The 25,440-nt window shown below is 44.8% G+C and overlaps 1 protein-coding gene across 1 annotated transcript in view; it reads left to right on the top strand.

The window, feature by feature from the left end:
- LOC126183683 (uncharacterized) overlaps positions 1 to 22,504 on the top strand; it is a 57,960-nt gene extending 35,456 nt beyond the window's left edge. Inside the window, exons 2-3 of the mRNA XM_049925859.1 lie at positions 2,841 to 3,030; positions 22,177 to 22,504. Of these exons, the coding sequence (XP_049781816.1) occupies positions 2,841 to 3,030; positions 22,177 to 22,300 (314 nt within the window). The 3' untranslated portion in view covers positions 22,301 to 22,504. The remainder of the gene's footprint in view (positions 1 to 2,840; positions 3,031 to 22,176) is intronic.
- Positions 22,505 to 25,440: the final 2,936 nt, after the last annotated feature.

Here is a 25,440-nt window from a genome sequence, read left to right on the forward strand (position 1 = left end):
TTGCACTACGGTGACTAGATCTCTTGCACACTGACCGACTGTTATGATGATCCTATACACGGTATATTCGGAAAACTGCAACTATTGAGACATCTGTAAGTTCAAAATGCTATTATGTTTTAGTTTTCATTTTCACCATGCAATGAAAGCCAGTTTTGGATCCTGTTCAGGAATGGTTGTACTTCGTCGGCCTTGCACTACCGCATGATGAACATCTGCTACGCCTCTTAACCGTCAAGAAAACATATTTAGTGTTTTTGAGCGCCATTATGAGTCCGATGTTAGTTGTCTCAAGACACTCGATAATTGTACTCAATAAAATAGCATCCAAAAGACAATCGTGTGCAAAACTTAAGGAGGAAAGTAACTTTCGCATGATGTGTTACTGCCACGTAATACAGCTCGATGACACTTGGATCATACATAGGAACAACCGGTAGAGTATAGTACAGAAAGTAACTGAAAAAAATACGTAATGAGAGGAACATAAATGACAAATGGTGCAAATGGCTCTGAGCACTATGGGACTTAACTTCTGAGGTCATCAGTCCCCCAGAACTTAGAACTAATTAAACCTAACTAACCTAAGGACATCACACACATCCATGCCCGAGGCAGGATTCGAACCTGCGAGCGTAGCGGTCGCACGGTTCCAGACTGTAGCGTCTAGAACTGCTCGGCCACACCAGCCGGCTCATAAATGACACTTTTATTAAAAGACGATAATTACGCTGTAGTTACCGCGATTTATGATGGCCCCCTGATTGTTTTGAGCGAGTTAACCAATCATTATCAAGCAGCTCTGTAAAGGAAAAGACATTTTCAGCAACATCTCTAAAACAGTATTCATCACAAGACCGCTTCAGCCCCGTCTCTGAGCATCACTAATGTCAAAACTTCCATTAACTCCTAGCAGGGATACAGTGGGCCAGTCATATAAAACGCTGTTTCCCCTCTATCACCTCTAAACGCTCTAAACTTCTGTATATTTTTTCACCTTTTATGTTCGTTAGAGAGCACTGCTACAGAAATGAATAAAATTCTCAATGAGCGCCGTATACAATAACGTGAAATGGAGATGTTTATCCCTCGCAAATAATGGTAAAAGAATGCTAATAGTTTCACCGTTAAATAGACAACAGACATCTATAAATTTTACATACGGATCAAAAGGCAAAGAAATTCAAGTAGATCTATCAAGTCACGGAGTCTGTAGTGAAAGCAGGTAAGTCTCACGTTAGTTTTATTTTCCTTTCGAAGATTTCATTCAGCCCCATAACGTCTTTCAGCACAGTTCAAGTTACTTTTTACATTTTCGTTGCTTCGATTGTAAGCATTCGAAGAATACTGAACAAAAAAAAAGTAGTCACTCCGAATAGAAATCACGCCATTATTGTAGCAACAGCATCTCTAACAGTATAATGGGCTCAATTCTGTAAAAAAGAGAGTCCAAAATTTTTATCATGTACGCCATATCCAACTGGTGATTAGATCGTTTGGTCTTACCAAATTGTGAGAGTGTTCTGTGCTACGTTTAAGACACTGTTCCAGATAGTCTCAGATATTTTCTATGAGAGTACGTTCGGAGGACAAACCGGGTTGCGATAGCGTATCTGAGTGTTGGTCTCCCAGGAACGTATGCGTGTAGTCCTTTGAAGACGAACGTACCCACAACATACACTTCCGGAAGATCTAGAGGCAAGGGCAACAGTTTGACACTCGAATGAGGGTCTCCAAGTCATGATACGAGAAACACTCTCAAATCATCGCAGAACCTCGTGCAGCCTAAACTGCACCCTCCACACCCTGTAGATTAAACGTCTCATTGGACTGTTGGTGTACTCTTCTCCTTTGAAAAGGGGCAACCTCACTAACGCATCACACGCCTACAGTCACCTACTGTCCATTTTCTCTGCTGTATGGTCCCTTGAATACAAACAACTTCATGTGTGGCAGTGAGCAATGGTTTTTTTGAGAATCATCCGACTCAAAAATATCGGTGTTCACTCTGAAGCTGGTTGAGTCGACCTGCGTTCACCGACAAAAGAGATTCACGTCGGGTTTGTAACTGATCGTCACTGAAAATATGTAAAATTCGTGTCCGGTCTTTGTCGGTTAGGCTGTGTGTGTGTGTGTGTGTGTGTGTGTGTGTGTGTGTGTGTGTGTGTGTGCATGTGCGTTTGGTGCTTACGGGCGCTCAACGGTGAGATTATCAGCGGCCTTACACACACTAAAAGAAACGAATGTGGAAAATATTATTAGGATCTTCTTACGACCATTGTTCTCACGCCGTATTAGATGGATACGAGTGACACCCCGCATTCCGTGTAATCACTTTGGACAGTCCGCGGTGATACACCAACAAATTGGGTAGCTTCATTTACAGTGTGGTTATGGGCACGTAAAATCACAACTGCTATATTCTGGCGTTTTGTTACGCCTCTATGTCGAGTCGTCTTACGGTGCTCATCTCACACAACCGAATGACACACACACACACACACACACATACACACACGCACATAACTTCACCGCCGTGACACGTCGGCGGTGAAGGTCACATGACCGCCATGTACTGCTAATATACCATCTACATTGCTCCAGAGCGGCGAGTCTGTAATTTTAAGGAGGTGACTAATATTTTGTCTGATGATCATATTGTAAAAGTCTTGCTTCTATTAATGAAACTCCAATTTTTTATGTTTTTCCTAGCCTGTAACGTCCTTCAACATTGTTCCAAGTTATTTTTTACTTTTGATTCTCTCGAACGACATATAGCATAAACTGTTCTCAACGAAGCACCTGTTGGCTATCTGGTGACGTGTTGCGGTTGCTTTCAGGAACGTACGTGCGCCGTAGCGCACGCTCTGTGGACGGCCCCCAGCCGCACCTCGACTTGGAGAGCGTGGAGAAGCGCATGGTGGCCGAGTTCGGGGAGAGCGTGTGCATCTACGAAAACGTCTGCGACGAGTATGCTGAGAAAGTGCTCGCCACCAACAACCACGTCCTCGACTGGGACACCGTCTTCAAGTGAGAACAAACGCTATTTGCTCTGTCCTTTTTTCTCTAGCAATTAGAGAGTAAACGGTTATTAAAACAAATGCTGTATCTGGAACTTACGAGATTGAAGGCTGAGAACAGTCAATAAGATATGACCGCCCTTGCATATAACTGAAATGAACGCAATAACCTTGTTATCTTTCAAAAAAATCTTTTCCCACTAATTTGAAACTCCTACCACCATAACTTTGCTGAAAGTAGAGCATCAGTTGCGAATTTTGTTGCAGAATACTGAGTGATTTTACAAAATAATCAGAAATTATTAAATTTCCGACTGCAATATTTACCGAAAACTGTTGTACGACCATATCTTAATAGTTACGCACCATGCACAATCATTACTATGTTACTAAATATAACATGTATATTTTTTTCTCTTTCACTGGCATAAGGATTATTTAACATTTCGGAGCTCAGCTGCTTTGTGACATGTAATCAGGGGCAGCAGCTTTGAGAACAAACGGTCTTTTAAACGAATACTTATTGTGCCAGGAAACCCGGGCAACACTACCCTTCAAAAATATCTCTCTTTACTTCGTTCTATCAGTACAAGCACTTGCATAAATGCACTTTCAAAAATCATTGATACTTTGGACGAAACTTTTTTTAAATTTTATTAATAGCTGTTATTTTTCAGCAACTATGGTATGTATTTCAGAATAAAATTCCGTCATCAGTTGCACAGCTAATAATATTTCGCTTTATGAATTTCGACAAATTGGTTTGTTGTCTTCACAACCCTACAAAATTAGGCATATTATACTCGTAAATCTTTACACTTTGGCTATACGTTTATCTCAAGCATAATAAGGGTGTTACGGAAACTTATTTAGTGTTGATTTAGCGTATGTCAGTATCTTTAGTTTCCTCTCATGATCTTTAAACGACCTATATGTTGTGTTTGCATATGGCAGCATAATGGCCGAATAGTCATATATATATATATATATATATATATATATATATATATATATATATACTTGTTTTGAAGCGTGGTTGCATGAATAGGACTAAAATAATATAACAATGTGAAGGTAATAATTTTTACATATCCTGTAAACTGACTCGTTCTTTTCAATAAAAGAATTATTCAGATTATCTAAGAACCACGTAACTAACAGGTTCTCTGAATTTAACCAACATGGTTTCACGAGGAGTACATTATCTTTCTAATAATGATTTCCATTTAAGTTCTCCGAATATTTCTGTTACTCTTTCGAAAGGCTGTAGCACTGCAGGGCATTCGGAGGCACGTCCGCCGGATCCGGACCGCGACTGCTTTCACTGAGGTCCGCGGAAGTAATTCGTGGGAGAGAGAGCGAGGAGTCGCAGAATTTTGCGACGTAGGATTCTGAGACAGCTTTTCCTAAACATCATAAGTAATGAAACAATGGTCTAGACGTCTGGAGATAGGGTGAACATAAAATGAATGTACCCTGAAAAAGGCGTGTTTTCAGGTATAATTTGTCGGCGTGTTGTGCTGCGAAGGAGTACCATTCGTATCGGTGCATTACGCCATCAACATTAACGTCACGTACCGCACAGTTTTGACTTTATGCAGTAGAAACGCTGTTGTCAAGTGTACGCCTGCTTAGCTGGGTGGTAACGTGCTTGCCTTCCAAGCAAGCCCGCCCGGGTTCGATTCTCGGCCGGGTTGGAGATTTTCTCCGCTCGTGGAGTGGGTGTTGTGTTGTACAGGGTACAGCTGCCCATGCAGCTTCAACACGATACCACAGTTCATCAAGAGTAGTGACTGGCGTATTGTGACGAGTCAGTTGCCCGGCCACCATTGACCAGACGTTTTCAGTTGGTGAGAGATCTGGAGAATGTGCTGACCAGGGCAGCAGTCGAACATTTTCTGTATCCAGAAAGGCCCGTACAGGACCTGCAACATGCGGTCAAGCATTATCCTGCTGAAATGTAGGGTTTCACAGGGATCGAATGAAGGGTAGAGCCACGGGTCGTAGCACATCTGAAATGTAATGTCCACTGTTCAAAGTGTCGTCAATGCGAACAAGAGGTGACCGAGACGTGTAACCAATGGCACCCCATACCATCATGCCAGGTGATACGCCAGTAGGGCGATGACGGACACACGCTTCCAATGTGCGTTCACCGCGATGTCGCCAAACACGGATGCGACCATCATGATGCTGTAAACAGAAAATGGATTCATCCGAAAAAAATGACGTTTTACCATTCGTGCACCCAGGTTCATCGTTGAGTACACCATCGCAGGCGCTCCTGTCTGTGATGCAGCGTCAAGGGTAACCGCAGCTATGGTCTCTGAGTTGGTAGTCCATAATGCTGCAAACGTCGTCGAACTGTTCGTGCAGATGGTTGTTGTCTTGCAAGCGTCCCCATCTGTTGACTCAGGGATAGAGACGTGGCTGCATGATCCGTTACAGCCACGCGGATAAGATGCCTGTCATCTCGACTTCTAGTGATACGAGGCCGTTGGGATCCAGCAAGGCGTTCCGTATTACCCTCCTGAACCCACCGATTCCATATTCTGCTAGCAGTCATTGGATCTCGACCAACGCGAGCAGCAATGTCGCGATACGATAAACCGCAATCGCGATAGGCTACAATCCGACCTTTAACAAACGCGGAAACGTGATGGTACGCATTCCTCCTTACACGAGGCATCACAACAACGTTTCACCAGGCAACGCCGGTCAACTGCTGTTTGTGTATGAGAAATCGGTTGGAAACTTTCCTCATGTCAGCACGTTGTAGGTGTCGCCTCTGGCGCCAACCTTCTGTGAATGCTTTGAAAAGCTAATCATTTGCATATCACAGCATCTTCTTTCTGTCGATTAAATTTCGCGTCTGTAGCATGTCATCTTCGTGGTGTAGCAATTTTAATGGTCAGTAGTGCAGTTAGAGGTGATGACGGTGGTAACGTAGTTACTCAGGCACCTGCTGTTAGATGGTTCCCCAACGCTTGCCGTATGTACTGAAGTTCATACCATTATGGGTCGCTGCCGTCGGTTCTTTACTACAATCTGGAGATGCATCTAACTCAAATGCTCTTTGGGGTAAGTCACCAAGTCAGTCTTCATAGCCATTCTGATTGTAAAAGGTCATAATACGAATAAAAGCAGTGGATGGTAATAGGTCCACTAATTATTTAAGTGAACTCGAAGTTACATTGTTCACTCTTCGAAGTAAATTATCTTAGCAGCATTTTTCGATATAAGTTCATTAGCAGATCTTAACTCCATAGTTGTTTCATAACTTGGAATTTGAGCAGATAAACTCAAAAAGCGAGACTCTTTGTGGTACTGTAGCACTTTGCTAGTATTTGGTTTGTAGGCACATTTTATTACTTTTGTACTTCCAGAGTTGTCATTCAGCTGTCTTCATTTCTTTCCACGACCAATAATTGTACTGCACTTGTATCTTTTCCTGCAGAAGAAGTGTATCATGTTTGCCGTTGCGTGGAAGAAGGAAACATTAAAATATCAGACGACTGAAGCGAAGTCGTCCTCATACTGAACGTTAGGTTTATTATTACAGGGGTTTGCTAAATATGCAGTAGTAAGACATTTTGTTCTACTCACATAGTACTATGCTTCCAGACGTCTGAGAGATCTTACAGATTAACGTGGATCCCGAACAACACACCGAGTTCGGAAATTTTGGTTGTATACAACATTTCCATCGGCGGAGAAATATCCAGTTTTCAAGATAAAATCTGAAGAGCGATCGTTCACCGAATCACTAACCTTTTAGTTATGACACAAAATAAATGCAGATATTGGCACCTAGTGGGCGCTGATTTAAACTAAGGGGGAAGGCTGAAAATTAGTGCTGGACCGGGATTCGAACCCGGGTCTCCCACATACTACGCAGGTGTGCCAACCACTGTGCCATCCAGGCACAGTGTTCATCGTAACTGCACGGACTACTCTAGCACGCCTCCTGTCAGACTCAAATTCTCAACCTATCCACACACTACGAAAGTAGTGCCCGTTACACATTATCCTAATTACTCAATTACTCGCAGTATTTAGCCGATTCCCTTAAGACTGCCAGCCTGGTGTGCATCTGCACTTAAGATATTGTGTGTGTGTGAGAGAGAGAGGGGTGGGGTCTGTTCTTTCGAACATGTACTAAGGCTTATGTCTCATCTAGTACAAAACAGTGACAACTAAATTCGACCATCTCAAAACCATTCGTACTTGCAAGGAACCGGGAAAATACATATGACACTTCCTTTTTCATTTTTCCTCCACTACAGTGAATTTTAAGTTTGAACAACTTAAAGAAATTTGATTCTCCAGTTTCTCCTGGCGTATTTGTTGCTCGAACAGTCCACTGGTATACTGCCGGTTTCAAAATTCTCACGTCTCTCGGATAAACCATCGCTAGAGGCACCATGCAAGACGATCATCAATCTCACTGACATGGAGCTGTCTCATGAGGCGGTTTCGCTTCTGGAGAAGGGACTCAACTTTGCTCCCACCCCCAGGGTTCAGGCCGGTTGCTCGAGTATCATGTCGTTTTTGGAAACTCAGAATCTACTATGTAGGAATCAACATGGATTCCGGAAACAGCGATCGTGTGAGACCCAACTCGCTCTATTTGTTCATGAGACCCAGAAAATATTAGATACAGGCTCCCAGGTAGATGCTATTTTTCTTGACTTCCGGAAGGCGTTCGATACAGTTCCGCACTGTCGCCTGATAAACAAAGTAAGAGCCTACGGAATATCAGACCAGCTGTGTGGATGGATTGAAGAGTTTTTAGCAAACAGAACACAGCATGTTGTTATCAACGGAGAGACGTCTACAGACGTTAAAGTAACCTCTGGCGTGCCACAGGGGAGTGTTATGGGACCATTGCTTTTCACAATATATATAAATGACCTAGTAGATAGTGTCGGAAGTTCCATGCGGCTTTTCGCGGATGATGCTGTAGTATACAGAGAAGTTGCAGCATTAGAAAATTGTAGCGAAATGCAGGAAGATCTGCAGCGGATAGGCACTTGGTGCAGGGAGTGGCAACTAACCCTTAACATGGACAAATGTAATGTATTGAGAATACATAGAAAGAAGGATCCTTTATTGTATCATTATATGATAGCGGAACAAACACTGGTAGCAGTTACTTCTGTAAAATATCTGGGAGTATGCGTGCGGAACGATTTGAAGTGGAATGATCATATAAAATTAATTGTTGGTAAGGCGGGTACCAGGTTGAGATTCATTGGGAGAGTCCTTAGAAAATGTAGTCCATCAACAAAGGAGGTGGCTTACAAAACACTCGTTCGACCTATACTTGAGTATTGCTCATCAGTGTGGGATCCGTACCAGATCGGGTTGACGGAGGAGATAGAGAAGATCCAAAGAAGAGCGGCGCGTTTCGTCACAGGGTTATTTGGTAACCGTGATAGCGTTACGGAGATGTTTAACAAACTCAAGTGGCAGACTCTGCAAGAGAGGCGCTCTGCATCGCGGTGTAGCTTGCTCGCCAGGTTTCGAGAGGGTGCGTTTCTGGATGAGGTATCGAATATATTGCTTCCCCCTACGTATACCTCCCGAGGAGATCACGAATGTAAAATTAGAGAGATTAGAGCGCGCACAGAGGCTTTCAGACAGTCGGTCTTCCCGCGAACCATACGCGACTGGAACAGGAAAGGGAGGTAATGACAGTGGCACGTAAAGTGCCCTCCGCCACACACCGTTGGGTGGCTTGCGGAGTATAAATGTAGATGTAGATGTAGATGTAGATGAACAGGTTGCAGCGCGATTACCACCTGAAGCAGCAGAAGTGCGTCGGGAAACCTGCCGAGCTCTGACCAGAACTAAACCTACGAAGACTGACATTACCAGTAGAGAGAGGGCGGCGATTCGGGACCTAAGAGAGTGCTCTGAGATTGTTATCTCACCTGCTGACAAAGGCAATGCCACTGTTGTTCTTTCCCGTAAGGACTACATTGAGAAGATGCAGCGCCTGCTAGATGACGACTCCTATAGGGAGATCAACGCTGCCCCACGAAGAAGGTGGAGAACAAGACCAGGGCTCTACTCAAGGACGCGGATCTACCAGAGGGGGTCGCCAAGAAATTGTCACCTCAAGAACCTGTACCACCAAGACTTTATGGAGTCCCTAAGGTTCACAAAGAGGGGGTACCTACGCGCCCGATTGTCAGCAACATTAGGGCACCTACTTACTTGCTGGCAAAATATCTGGCTGAATTACTTAGCCCATATGTAGGTAAATGCCCTCATCATATCCGTAATTCCGTGGATTTCGTGAAACGTCTCGACAACTTCAGACTGAAACACAATGATATCCTAGTGAGCCTCGACGTGGTTTCACAATACACCCGGGTGCCTCTACGAGAGTCAGTCGAGCTTATTGGGCATAAATTTGACGAGAAGACCGCCGAACTCTTTAGACATGTCTTGACCTCAACGTATTTTTTGTTTAATGGGGAATACTATGAGCAAACGCATGGGCAGCCCACTCTCACCGGTCGTCGCGAATTTGTACATGGAGTACTTAGAGGAGGAAGCCTTGGCGTCATCCAGTTCGAAACCTACTTGTTTCTTCCGTTATGTCGATGACACGTTCGTCACCTGGCCCCATGGTAGGGACAAGCTCTTGGATTTCCTTACACACCTAAACTCCATACATCCAAACATCAAATTCACCATGGAGACCGAAGCAGAAGGAAGATTAGCATTCCTGGACGTCATGGTCAAGGGAAGAGCTGATGGTACCCGGAGCCACGTTGTGTACAGGAATAATACGCACACTGACCTGTACCTGCATGCAGACAGCTGCCACCACCCTTCTCAGAGGAATGGAGTACTAAAAACTCTAGTACACAGGGCGCGCAGCATCTCAGACGCAGAGAATCTGCCCCAGGAATTGGAACACCTCAAAACCGTGTTCCGAAAAAACGGGTAGTCGGAATGGCAGATTAGACGCGCTCTCCGTCCCACCACCACAGCCCAACCTATGGAGACGGATGAAGTCATGGTAGAAGGGGTAGCCACTGCCTTTATTCCGTACAATTGCGCACTATCTGGGAAAATCGGCCGTATATTAAAGAAACACCGAGTTAAAATCGTCTTCTACCGGCCCAATAAAACACGGGCATTACTGGGAAGTGTGAAAGATGACCTCGGTTTGAGGAAGGCCGGCATATACCAAATTCCCTGTGAGTGTGGGAAGAGTTTTATCGGACAAACCGTACGCACCATCGAAGATCGTTGCCGAGAACATCAAAGGCACACTCGACTGAAATATCCAAATAAGTCGGCGGTAGCAGAGCACCGTTTGTCCGAGAAACACGAGATGGGTTATAAGCGTACCAAGATCTTGGCTCAGACCTCTAAATATTGGGACAGCGTTATAAGGGAGGCTATCGAAATTCGCACCAGGGAAGATCTTATCAACCGAGATTGCGGCTACAATCTCAGCAAGGCTTGGGACCAGGCACTGAATGTAATTAAGAAGACTCTCAGCAAGAAGTAGGAACTGGCGACCAGGGCGGACGTAGCAAGCACATCGACGCTACGGCAGATTCCGACGCCCACGTCTTCGCGACCGCCGGCGCGCGGGCGCGGACGGCGAAGAGAGCGGCCCGCGGGGGGAGCGGATTTAAATCAGCCGCCCGCCCTCAGGAGCTCAGTTCTTCAGCGCACCTGACGATGGCGGCATGTCTGATCGCCGAAATACTGTGCCCGTTGGACACTATGAACCGGCAGTATACCCGTGGACTGTTCGAACAACTTAAAGAAATATTTTATAAACATCGCGTTGTATACCTAGAAAAACAAAGACATGTCATCACAGCAGCATTCCTCAGGTTTCCCTTAAATAAATTATAAACTACACGCTTCCTGGTTGCTTCGGGGTGTAAAGGAACCAAAGTACAGGGTTATCAGTCCCTTTTTTCTCATGTAAACACGTCTGAAGTTAAAACAGTTCCCAGAAGGAGTCGGGGAATGTAAAAGGGCGTAAAACTAACGGGAACCCTCACGGAAAGAGAAAACGAAAGAAGCTAACCAAAAGGAAAAGTAGTGGAAGGAGTTAAAATAATATAGCAAATGGCCTGCCTACAGTCTCAAACGGCCACAGTGATTACCGGCGACCACCAAGACACCGACTTCCACCAGGGCAACCACAGGAACAATGGATTGAAGATTCAGCTGTAGTAGTGATAGTCTGGAACACTTCACCGATGTTGTCACACATCGGAGATTCAACAGTGGTAACGGTGATAGCGGAAGTCAAAGCATCTCAGTCAGCCGTGGTAAGAGCTCATCTGGGCAAGCGGCCAGATAAATGACACTGGGGTAGGGACAGGAAGAGTGGAAAGTGGTCACTTCGACACAAGTCGTTGTGAATTCTCCAGTGGAGATACAGGAGAGGAACAGGACTGCAAACCGAGAGATCAATGGCCGAGTATGTGCCATGTGCCATAATGAAATGAGTTGAGGCACCTGTATTTAGGAGGCAAAGGTCTAGTTGAGTTGCTAGAGCCTTGACGTCTTTACCACAGCGAGAAATCTTGGTTCCACCCCACAAAGGGCTGCAGGCGTTAAAATCACCCAGATGTAGAAAAGGTGGGGGAGTTGGGAAATTACTACAGCCAATACAGGATATAGTACATTATCGTCTGGAGGAAGGCAGAGGTTACAGATGGTAATTTCCTGTGGTATTCTCACCCTGTCAGCCACAGTTTCTGAAGGTGCTTGAAGGGGCACAGGTTCATTACAGAGGTAAGAACATAAGTACAAACTCCACCTGACGGTCTGTCAGAGTCAGGACGGTTTTTGTAGTACCCCTGATAGGGATTAAGGGCACGGGTCCGCATTGCAGGAAATAATGTTTCCTAAATGACAACGCAAAAAGCAGGTGTAGGGCTTAATATTGTCATAAATCAGCCAGGTGGGAGAAAAAACCACTGGAGGAAGGCGCTTTCTGTCTTCTGTGAAGACATGAAGGGGCCAAGGAGGCAGATTACGCCTAAGGGTCACCTGCCCCCACTGGTGGAGTATTTGTATTCATGTCCATTGCGGCTGAGGGGTTGGTGAGAGCCAGGTCTTCGGGTGATGCTAAAATATCCACCTCGTCATCAGACGCAGAATTGGTACGGAATGTTGGGGCCACAGGAATTTCCTGTTTCTTAGCAGACTTCTTCTTCAAATACTTGCTATCTCACTTTTCTTTATGCGCTTGCTGGGAGAACTTCTCTGAAGCAGCATCAGGCATGGAGGAAGTCTGTGAAGTGCTTCCTCCAGCAACTTGTGGCTCCTTCAGCCACTGGCGAGTGTCCACTTTTGCATGAATGGAGATCTTGGAAGGAAGAATCCCAAGGGACCCCTTCCATGTGAGAAGAGCCAGAGGAGGCTGTTGCTTCCCCAGATGAGGCGAGGGGACCAATGTCACCTACTTTAAAAGGGGGGGGGGGGAATTGCTCGCGAAGTAGGTAATTTTGGAGTAATGGAAGGAGAGGGGCCCCAAACTGTCAAGGGGGCGGATGTATTCGGGCGCCCTCGAGGGCCCACTGAATGAGGCAGAGATGTGGGAACCACTGTCGCAGATGATGGCGACGTCGATGTAGCTGCATCATATGAAGATGAAGATGTCAAGTGAATGGGGTGAAGCCGATTGTCCTTCTGTTTAGCCTCTTGGTAAGTCAGCCAGTCCAGGGTCTTGTACTCCATAATTTCCGCTCCTTCTGGAGTACTGAGCAGTGCGGCAAGCAGGGGGAGTGGCGCTCACCACAACTGACACAGGTTTGCAGAGGCGCACATGGAGAACTTGGATACAGTGGACGTCTCTACTGGTAGCGCTTCAGATGAACCAGGAAGACATGCGCCCGAATTTCCATGACTTAAAACACCGCTTAGGGGAAGGTATGCATGGTTTTACTTCGCACCAGCATAGCATCACATTAACCTTTTCAGGTAAGGTAATCCTCAAAGGCCAAATGAAGGCACCAGTGGCAATCCTATTATCTTGTGGTCCCCAGTAGACGCGCTGGATGAAGTGAACACCCCATCGTTCTAACTCGGTGCTTAGCTAGTGGTCAGACTGCAAGAGAAGGTTGTGATGAAAAATAATCCCCTGGACAATGTTGAGGTTCTTATGGGGGTTGACAGAAATGCGAATATGACCCACCTTCTCACAGGCGAGCAACGTCCAGTACTGGGCCAGGGATGCTGTCTAAATCATGAATGATCCATTTCTCATTTTGGACGGCGGTGTCACTTCCCGAAACTTATCCTCCAGGTGTTCAAAATAAAATAGAGGCATCGTAGTTCGAAAGAAACTTGTCAATGGGGCAAAAGAGAACAACAGAGAACAGAAGAATATGACGTAAACCGGACGATGTCCTCGACCAAATAGCTGAACTGTAGGTGGAATCACAGAGCCATGACAATAAGACATGCAGAAGATCTAACCACACTATGGATATCTGATGCACCACGTAAGGTGTCCTTCCCCAAATAGCCCACACTTCTGTAGAAGTTTGGAAGTGTGCAGTCGAACTCTTAAAGGGGACCAGAACTTATTAGGCCGAAATGTGGGGTGACTCCTTTTAGTCGCCTCTTACGACAGGCAGGAATACCTCGGGCCTATTCTAACCCCCGGACTCGCAGGGGAGCCAGATATTTAAACGACTTGATTGTGTCAAGCAGGACACGGCTGATACTGTATCCTAACATAACTGGTTTGTTTCCCCTACTCATCTGCATTAATTTATAGTTTTCCACATTTAGAGTTAGCTTCCAATCATCACACCAATTAGAAATGTTTTCTAAGTAATCTTGTATATTCTCACAGTCAGTGTGCTTCGTACTGTGTACCCCAAAACACTTGTGCTTGCACCAGCATTTTACTATGTCTTCAGATACAGCACAGCTTGCCGCCTATTCTGCTTTGTAGAGCGGGCAAACCTTAGTTCCCCACGTTCTCTTATGAGACGTGGACTTACACCTTCACGTAACCTACTCACGGTTTCAACGTGTTTCATCTATTTTCCATAGATTCTCAAGAAAACACCACTGAAACAGCCGACGAGTTTCGCCGTTTCCGAGATGCTCGTTCCTATGTGTCGGGTCATAACAAACTGCCGTTTGTCACAGACACTTTCGCCTGGTAGTTAACAACAGTACCGTCAGTATACGATTCTTTATTCGTCTCTGCTCCGCTTATATACTTTCTTCCCAAGTCAAGATCCCGCAGTGCTACCAGGCAGCATTCCATTTCGCAGAGGATAGTGATTTTCGCTCGTCACTGTAGCAGTGCGACCCTAAATTTTAGAGCGAACCTAATGTCTATCCTCTCGGAGGCTAGTCGCGTGAGACCACTGACATCCTGCATCTTCATATATATTCTGCAAGTCACCACAGGGTCCATGGCTTAAGATACCTTGCATCAGTGGTAGTCATCCTCTTTCCTGGTTCAGTCGCAAATGGAGCGAGGGAATAACGACTGTACGAGCCCTAATGTCTCTTATCTGGTCTTTGCATTCCTTACACGAGATGAAATGAAGGAATATTAGAGTTTAACATAGCGTCAAAACGAGATTATCATAGACGAGCACACTGTGGAATTAGCGAAGAAAGGGAAAGGAAATCGACAGTTCCCTGTTTTCAGTGGAACCATCACGGCTTTTTCCTAAAGCTTTTAAAGGAAATTACGGGAAAATGAATCTGAATGGCCGAACGACACTTTGAAACCTCGTCCTCTCCAATGTGATTCCAATGTGCTAATCACTGACCCACTTCGCTCGTTTATACTAGACGTACGTTGGCGGCAGTAAAACCGTTCTGCTGTCATTCACAAACTTTCTCAATAATGTTTCTCGAAAAAAACGTTTGCTACCTCCAGGGATTTCCGTTGGGTTTACGAAGCATTTCCGTAGTACTCTTGTGTTAACCAAACATGTCGGTAACAAATCTAGCAACACGCCTCTTAATTGCATTGATGTGTTGCTTTAATTCGACCTAGTAGGGATATCAAACAGTCGAGCGGTACTGAAGAATAGTTCGCTCAAGCATTCTACACGGTTTCTTTTAGAGATGACTTACACTTTTCCTAACACTCTTCCAATAAACTGAATTAGACCCTTCCCCTTCCATACAACCGACCTTACATGCTCGTTCCATTTCATATCGCTTTGTAACGTTTAGCCTATATATTTAATCAAATTGAGAGTGTCAAGCAGCATAGCACTAATACTGTATTCGAACATTACATGATCTTTTCCGTACTCGTCTGCATTTTTCTATATTTAAAGCCAGCTGCTATTCTTCACACCAAATATAAATTCTGTCCGAGCCATCCAGTATCCTCCTACAGTCGCCCAACGACGAGACTTCCACGCGCACTACAACACTACAACGTTATTAGTAAACAGTCACAGATTGCTAGTAACTGTGTCTGTCACGTCATTTATGTATAGAGAGAACAAGAGCAGCGCTCCTGACAATACCCTTGTCTCTGATGCACAGTTGCCACTTAGGACAACGTACTGTGTTCTATTACTTAAAAAGTCTTCGAACCACTCCTACATCTGAGAGCCTTCTCCGTGTGCTCGGACCTTCGTTAACAGTCTGGAGTGGGCCGTCGGTCAAACGCTTTTCGGAAATCTAGGAATATAGAGATCTGCCTGGAAAAGGGCAAGCTGAGTTTGGCACCGGCGATGCTCTCTAAATCAGCGCTAGTTTGTGGACAGAAGCTTTTCTGTCTCAAGGAAATTTGTCATCAACTGTGAATATGCTCAAGAATTCAGCAGTGGACGACAGTAAGGATATTGGTCTGCAATTCTGCCACTCAGTTCGTTTGCTCTTCTTATATAAGGCAATCACCTGCGCCTTTTTACAGCCGCTTCAGACTTCCGGCTTTTGAGATGAATAAAAGCTAAGTAAAGGACCAATTCCGAAGATTGCATCTTGTGAGAGCGAACTGGAATGTCATCCAACCCTGGAAACTTACCTGTTTCCAACTCTTTTACCCCTTTTTAATGCCCAATATACCAATTTCTATGTCCTGCAACGGTTTAACGACGGTATGTCTTTACGATCCTTTAAAACTTCAGCTTTCCTTTTTGATATCTCTCATTTCGACACAAGACTAGTATACGAGTGCCTAAATAGCAGCCATCGATCCTGATAGCGATTTTAAACGGGATAAGAATTTTCTACGATTATTGGCAAGATCTTTACAAACATTTTCGAGTCGACTTTACTTCGTTCTTGTTTGAACCGAGAGTTCAGTAACCCTTATTCCATCCTAAATATGCTTACTCAGTACGTCTTTTTTTCCAGACTGCGATTTACAATCAGTTTCAACTCTGGGCATAATACCTGTCAATCATAATACCGTCTATGTAGGATGCTAACAACTGCTTATATCTGCTCTTTCCAGCATAAAAGGCTCTCCTGGATCTGTCGGTGGATTTATTAACTATAGAAATCATATTTGTTATGATGACATCTACACTATGCGTTCAAAAGTATCCGAACTCCTGGCTGAAAATGATTTACAAGTTCGTGGCGCCCTCCATCGGTAATGCTGGAATTCAGTATGGTGTTGGCTCACCCTTAGCCTTGATGAAACTTTCCACTCTCACAGGCATACGTTCAATCAGGTGATGAAGGTTTCTTGGGGAATGGCAGCCCATTCTTCACGGAGTGCTGCACTGAGGAGAGGTATCGATGTCGGTTGGTGAGGCCTGGAACGAAGTCGGCGTTCCAAAACATCCCACAGATGTTCAATAGCATTCAGGTCAGAAGTCTGTGCATGACAGTCGATTACAGGGATATTGTTGTCATGTAACCACTCCACCACAGGACGTGCATTATTAACAGGTGCTCGATCGCGTTGAAAGATGCAATCGTCATCCCCAAACTGCTATTCAACAGTGGGAAGCAAGAAGGAGCTTAAAACATCAATGTAGGCCTGTCTGTGATAGTGCCACGCAAAACAACAAGGGGTGAAAGCCCCCTTCTTGAAAAACACGACCACAACATAACACCATCATCTCCGAATTTTACTGATGGCACCACACACGCTGGCAGATAACGTTCACCGGGCATTCGTCATTCCAACACCCTGTCATGGGATCTCCACATTGTCTGCTGTGATTCGTCACTCCACACAACGTTTTACCAGTGTTTAATCACCCAGTGTTTACACTCCTTACACCAAGCGAGGCGTCGTTTGGAATTTACAGGCGTGATGTGTGGCTTATGAGCAGCCACTCGACCATGAAATCCAAGTTTTCTCACCTCCCGACTAACTGTCATAGTACTTGCAGTGGATCCTGATGCGATTTGGAATTCTTTTGTGATGATCTGGATAGATGTCTGTGATGTGTTGGCAGAAGAGCCAACACCGTGTTGCTAGAGGAGGCCGAAATGCACGCGTTAAAGCTCACGCAGGCTGGCGTGAGGTCTGGAACTGTTATGGGAATTATAGTAGCAAATAAAGTACGTAGTTGATGTAATACTTAACTTTAATCCATAATTGGAGAACATCGCTCTTGTTGGTACATGTTTTACAACCTCAATACAACTTGTAATGGCGCCTTGCTAGGTCGTAGCAAATGACGTAGCTGAAGGCTATGCTAACTATCGTCTCGGCAAATGAGAGCGTATTTGTCAGTGTAGCTTCGCTAGCAAAGTCGGCTGTACAACTGGGGCGAGTGCTAGGACGTCTCTCTAGACCTGCCGTGTGGCGGCGCTCGGTCTGCAATCACTGATAGTGGCGACACGTGGGTCCGACATATACTAGCGGACCGCGGCCGATTTAAAGGCTACCACCTAGCAAGTGTGGTGTCTGGCGGTGACACCACATTCTGCCTATTACACATTACGATCCTCTTCAACTGTCGGCGGTCTCTGTCAGTCAACAGGCGAGGTCGGCCTGTACGCTTTTGTGCTGTACATGTTCCTTCAGGTTTCCACTTCAGTATCGTATCGGAAACAGTGGACCTAGGGACGTTTAGGAGTGTGGAAACCTCGCGTACAGACGTATGAAACAAGTGACACCCGATCACCTGACCACGTTCGAAGTCCGTGAACTCCTCGGAGGGCCCCATTCTGCTCTCTCACGATGTCTAGTGACTACTGAGGTCGCTGATATGAAGTACCTTGCAGCTGGCGGCAGCACAATGCGCCCAATATCAAAAACGTATGTTTTTGTGGGTGTCCGGATGCTTTTGATCACATTGTGTATATCTGTGTTATGATGAATCTATACTGACATTATCGGCAAAGTTAGGCATGTTTGTAGCTAAAAAGTCTAAAAGAAGCCCATTGCGTGTCGGTTGTCAAACTAGCTGATCTAGATAGTTTTCGTAGAATATGTTCAGCACTGCTTCACATGCCTGTTTTTCCACTCCACCTGCAACGAATCTATAGCCGTCCCTGTTTATTCTCCGTATGTTAAATTCGTCTCAATTTAATAATGCGTGATCGGGGTTCTTACACTTTACTGAGCTAGGTTTCCTTCTAATGATTCTACAGTTGTTAGACGGGAATCAGGAATTTGGTCAAAAAATCCCATAATTAACTTGTGGTCACAAAGGCCGGTCACTTTCGTTCAGGTAACTTCACATAGGAGTCTGTTTCGACCTAGATAGACAAGTATTTATATCTTTTGATACGAACAACCCCAATCTATATTTTCAATATAAGTTCGTACGTCACTTAATATTCTGGAACTTTCTACTTAGGGTTTAATGCAGCTGTCGCTGTTGAATATAATTTGAGCGCGACAGCTTCACAGAGCGGCGTTTAATTCCGGCATATTGTTTCGAATGCATTGGTAATGTACATTTAAAAACCTGTCATTCGAAGTAACTTTGTTTTGCACAAGGTCTGGTTTCGCTCTCTGAATATCGACTGATGAGCGTTCACCAGAGTTCCTCTACCTATCGCCTTGTCTGAGAAACTTCAATTTCATGGCTTGAGTACGGCCCTCCTGAGCCCATAGATTCCATATTCACATCAAAGTCGTGGGATCCCGATCAACGCAAGCAGCTATTTGCTGAGCGATATACTGCAGTCTGGAAAGGCGTTGAGACTGCTACTTTCGAATCCCGACAATTACTATTGATTTTTGTCTTTCTGACACGTATCACAACACCATCTTGTTACAAACAGTCGACATTCAATTTTGATTTCTGAATAGGAAACCAGCGACGTAATCTTTGCTTATACAAGGTGGTAAAAAAAGTATTCCCTATTTTGAGAGATGGTAGTGTGGACCAAACTTTAAAATGCACACTTCGGGAGCCATAAGCACTTGTTAATGTTCACTATCACATCTCTTCTACTTCAAGGTCTTCGCTGTTGCTAACAACATGCAAACTGTAGTAAACAAGGGAGGACACATTTTTTCTGCTATGGATATTGAACGCAGTAAACATCTGTAACTGTCGTTATTATTAACGGTATTCACAGTTCTCGTTAAGTGCAGCGTGTACGTTAGTTCCAATGGAATCAAACCGTTTTTTGATAAGTTCGTTACATGATTTTACGTTGTAGTTTTATCTTGAACTCACGTAGTACGAATGGACGCCATATCGGACACCTCCTTTAGCAATGGTTCGGAAGTGCAGGTCGTACGCGATTGGAAGCAGATTACATTAGAAGCTCTGCTGTTCCAAAGTAAAGGAATAATGGATTCTCATTTGATTACTCAGTTGTCTGGTGTATCCTATAGGCCGCTCGTAACAGCAACGAGCTGGGAGTAGAAGAGACGTGTTTGATAGTTGCGAAGGTGAACATGTGCTTACAGCTGTGGAAATGTGGATTTTAGAGCCCATGTTTATTGCTCATTTTTGTGTTGTGAGCTTCATGTTACCAACTACAAAAATATGGAATACTTTTTCCTTAACAGGCAGTATATACAATGTAGATAGTGTTAGTCCGAGCTTCTTTGTGTGATTGTGCTGGAATTCTTATCATGTCCGCAGCTCGTGGTCGTGCGGTAGCGCTCTCGCTTCCCGCGCCCCGGTTCCCTTGTTCGATTCCCGGCGGGGTCAGGGATTTTCTCTGCATCGTGATGACTGGGTGTTGTGTGATGTCCTTAGGTTAGTTAGGTTTAAGTAGTTCTAAGTTCTAGGGGACTGATAACCATAGATGTTAAGTCCCATAGTGCTCAGAGCCAATTCTTATCATCTGCGTATCGAGACTTCGTACCAAACTCTGCCTCTGTCGCATGTCGCCTTCACAGCGTTGAAATTTTTCAATGGCAAGTTGTGTGGATGACCAATGTTTGTATACTTATATGGATATGGTGTCTGTTCTTTCGAACATGTCCGAAAGAACAGACTCCATATCCATTTAAGTATATAGGTTTGGCGATACCGGCCATGAGCTTCTTCTTCTGTGCAGATGTACACATATTCCCCGAACTCTTACGGGACTGGGAAGAATGTCTTCCACGAGTAATGAGTGTGTTGGGGTGGGACACTACGAAAGTAGTGTGTGGACATACAAATTGAGAATGTGAGCCTCGCGGGAGGCGTGCGCCAAATAGTCCGTGCAGTCGCACTATCGTCTGTGTCCTCGGTGGCTCAGATGGATAGAGCATCTGCCATGTAAGCAGTTGATCCCGGGTTCGAGTCCCGGTCGGGGCACACATTTTCACCTGTCCCCGTTGATCTACAGGGTGTTACAAAAAGGTACGGCCAGACTTTCAGGAAACATTCCTCACACGCAAAGAAAGAAAGTATGTTACGTGGACATGTGTCCGGAAACGCTTACTTTCCATGTTAGAACTCATTTTATTACTTCTCTTCAAATCACATTAATCATGGAATGGAAACACACAGCAACAGAACGTACCAGCGTGACTTCAAACACTTTGTTACAGGAAATGTTCAAAATGTCCTCCGTTACCGAGGATACATGCATCCACCCTCCGTCGCATGGAATCCATGATGCGCTGATGGAGCCCTGGAGAATGGCGTATTGTATCACAGCCGTCCACAATACGAGCACGAAGAGTCTCTACATTTGGTACCGGGGTTGCGTAGACAAGAACTTTCAAATGCCCCAATAAATGAAAGTCAAGAGGGTTGAGGTCAGGAGAGCGTGGAGGCTATGGAATTGGTCCGCCTCTACCAATCCATCAGTCACCGAATCTGTTGTTGAGAATCGTACGAACACTTCGACTGAAATGTGCAGGAGCTCCATCGTGCATGAACCACATGTTGTGTCGTACTTGTAAAGGCACATGTTCTAGCAGCACAGGTAGAGTATCCCGTATGAAATCATGATAACGTGCTCCATTGAGCGTAGGTGGAAGAACAGGCTACGTACTGATGTGCTTGATGCTAGTAATGTAGAGCAATGAGTCGCATGTCAACACAAGCACCGAAGTCAACATTACCTTCCTTCAATTTGGCCAACTGGCGGTGAATCGAGGAAGTACAGTACATACTGACGAAACTAAAATGAGCTCTGTGGTGTCACCGCCAGACACCACACTTGCTAGGTGGTAGCTTAAATCGGCCGCGGTCCATTAGTACATGTCGGACCCGCGTGTCGCCGCCATCAGTACTTGCAGACCTAGCGCCACCACATGGCAGGTCTAGAAAGACGGACTAGCACTCGCCCCAGTTGTACGGACGACATTGCTAGCGACTAGACGTAGGAGGCCTTCCTCTCATTTGCCGAGAGACAGTTAGAATAGCCTTCAGCTAAGCACATGACTACGACCTAGCAAGGCGCCATTAGCCTTACCTACTTTGAGAGATTTAGTATAAATGTCTCAAGAAGAACGCTGTATTCATCAGAGAATAAAAGTTAAGTATAAAGCAACTACGTACTTTTCTTGCTACCATTCAATAGTTATCCTGTTTCAGACTTCACGCCCGTCTGCATTAGTTAGCGTGCCTTTCGGCTACCTCCGAGTGGTGTGGCTGTCTTGCTACGCCACAACAAGCTCTAACATGGAAATTAAGCGTTTCCGGACACATGTCCACGTAACATCTTTTCTTTATTTGTGTGTGAGGAATGTTTCCTGAAAGTTTAGCCGTACCTTTTTGTAACATCCTGTATATCAATTCCCGTGCGCAGCTGACGGTATTAATATAATTCTAATTACCAATGTTTGTTGTTGCAGCGCATACAAGGAGCTCCCCGCGGACAGCAAGCAGAGCTACCTGCTTAGCGTCTTCCTGGGAGACATCGTGGCGTCCCCCAAGCTGTGTCGCGAGCTCACCCGTCGCCGGCCTTGCCAGCGCTGACGCCGCCTTCCCGCGCCTCGTTACCGTAACCCGATGACACTTCACGTTTCAGTATTGTTACACCACCATAAACATGTTGTTACAAATATGTTAAGATGCACATGTAACTGTACATCTATAGGATAAGTACTATTTACTTTTTGTAACTGATTTAGTTTAATGATTACCACGTTCAAAAAATAAAACAAGTGTGTTGTTTTTTTAAAAAAATGATTTCATTATCTATTCAATAGAAATATCTCACGGTAGCCTCAAAGACATCTAAACATAGAGATAAAATGGGACAATAATGGACGTTGACAGTATATCACACCTTTGGTGCTGTTAGAAATTGTGTCTAAATGGCAGAAAGAAAGGAAGGAGAGTGAGGGAGTGAGTGAGTGAGAGAGAGTGAAGGAGAGAGAGGAGCAGCTCTCACTGCAAGCAGAATCACCACGCTTTCTGCATGCGTAAAAATGCTGTGGCGGCTCCGAAAACCTTCCCACCTAGGGCATCTTACTCTTTGACCTCCCAAGAAATATGTTTCTTATGGTCTTACTCTTTTTATTCCGCGTGGAGCAACTTTCCTTACTCCAATGACTAAGCTATCTGGGACGTTGGTCTTGCATGAAACACTGCACCTCGATGATCCTGATCGCAGCCACTCATTATCCAAAAGTCGCGGTTATTCCTCTTGAATGCAACATTTGCAGAACGTTAGCTACAGGACTTTAATTTTAAAAATTGTAACTTATTTTACTTACGAAAAATATTGTTTTTGATTCACATCTAGAATGACTGCACTTTACAAAACTTATACCAAAACAATTAACATATTTTCATCAAACACTAAGGTAAGGAACAAAACAGTAATATTTCTCATTATGTATTAAATGTAGAGTCTTGAACTGCAAGGAAGCAAGGGAGAGGACGTTGTTATGGGTGGCCAGTATCCTCTTTCTACAACTAAAATCCCCACTTGGATTAATACGGTTCTTTATTTACATAAACTATAAGTATTTCCTTATCTGGAATGGAGTCCATGTTTTGTGGTACAAGTTCATTAGTAATAGTTCTCTTGCAGACAATATCGGTAATCTTTCTATTACAAACTTAAGTCTCGCTGTAGTCCCGCTTTAGGCACTCTTCTGGTGGCTTTGTACTGTCGTAGCCTGAGTGAGTCAGTGAGGCCCTCAGATCAGCGGCAGTGGCCTAAATACATGCTGTCAAAAGGGCGTTGCGGCGTGTTGCCTGTCGATGCGTCTCTGGCCTCTCTCGTGATATGCGCGCTTGATCCAACACCTACTAATCGATCTTCACTTCATCTTTGCCTTCTTGTGTGCAGATGACAACTTACACCAGACATTAACAACAAACATAGTTAGGGATGGGAAGTCAAAGCACAACTCTCGGGACACTGGAGAACATCTAGCGGCGTTTCTGAGAAAGCATGATTCATGAGAACGCTGTAGCCGACTGGTTGTAGGAGCTTCAGTCCGGAACCATGCGGCTGCTACGGTCGTAGGTTCGAATCCTGCCTCGGGCATGGATGTGTGTGATCTCCTTAGGTTATTTATGTTTAAGTAGTTTTAAGTCTAGGAGACTGATGACCTCAGATGTTAAGTTACATAGTGCTTAGAGCCATTTGAACCATTTGAGAACCTTGGACATGCAAACATGCTTTGGATATTATATTTCGTGGCACTCTCAGAGTCAGAAATAAATAATAGGCTCTAGCTTCTGCGGAATGGGCCAACTGGTTTAGATATAAACGCATTTAATTTTGAGCTCTGTCATTCGTTTGTCGTGAGTGGGAGAAGGCTATACTAAAATCGGTGCATGGAGCGCGATTTGAACGCAGTGAAGAGCGAACAATTAGCCTCAAGATATTTCATCGGTGTTCCACAAAATAAAGCGCTGCCTGGTATTTGTTCCGGGTACGTCAGTTTGGAAAGCCAAAATACAACGGCCGTGGTCCATCAATTGAGGAACCATGAAATATCTCAAGAGAGTTGCTTTTCTTTAGGGGTTACGACTGCAGCTATGACTAATAACAGTGTGTTTCTCATTAGGAAAAAGTGATTTTTTTCTTTCGTTCAATCACCATGTGTGTGGTGTATTACTACCTCCTTACTACACAGGTGCTGTTTCATGTGCAGCAAGCGTAAAATGTATTTGATGTCTATATATATCGACATTGCAATAATTAAGGAGAGGTTGGCTGGTTGGTTGGTTTTGGGTGTAAAGGGACCAAAGTACAGCGTAATGAGTCCCTTTCGCCTTATGCAAAGCAAGCATCAAGTTCAAAGAATTCCCAAATCGGTCAGGGAAAGTAAAACGGAGCAAAAATAATGGAGAATCACACGGAAAGAGAAGACGAAAGAATGTAACCAAAAGGGGAAAAAGTACACTAAACGGAAAAGTTGTGGATGGCATTAAAATAATATAGCATATCGTCTGGGCTGGCTGATCACAAGAATAAAAAAGGATGAGCCAGCTACTCTGCAACACACTAAAATGCCAAGGCAAACAAACAGCAAAGAAAGAGTGAAAATGGAGGTAGTGTGGAGGCCTGGGAGAGAAGACCAGACGCCCAACTTTAGACTCTGTCATAAAATCCCCTAATGAATAAAAAGTAAAGCTAAAGCATTTGTTGAGGCACTGTCGCCCAACACCAGAGGCAGAGTATTGGAAGGTTAAAAGCCCACCACAGAGCAGCTAAAATTGGACAGTCCAACAAGATGTGGACGACAGTCAAGAGGGAACCACAGAGGCACAGAGGCAGGCCCTGACGATCGAGGAGGTGACCATGGGACAGCCTAGTGTGGACGATGCGGAGCTGGCAAAGGACAACTGAGTCCTTGTGAATGGCTTGCATTGATGACCACTGCACGTTCGTTGTCTCCTTGACAACACGTAGTGTATTTGGTGTACTGAGGGTGCGCCATTCAGTATACCAGGTCCCAAAAACTTTACTGCGTAAGACCAATCACAGATCAGTCTTCAGCAGTCCGATATCCAGAGTTGGGTTATCGGTAGCTTGTTTGGCCAGCTTGACAGCAAGTTCATTGCCTGGGATCCCAAGATGACCGCGCCGGCCGGTGTGGCCGTGCGGTTAAAGGCGCTTCAGTCTGGAACCGCGTGACCGCTACGGTCGCAGG

Source organism: Schistocerca cancellata, chromosome 4 (assembly GCF_023864275.1).
Source record: "Schistocerca cancellata isolate TAMUIC-IGC-003103 chromosome 4, iqSchCanc2.1, whole genome shotgun sequence".
In the NCBI taxonomy this organism is placed as follows: domain Eukaryota; kingdom Metazoa; phylum Arthropoda; class Insecta; order Orthoptera; family Acrididae; genus Schistocerca; species Schistocerca cancellata.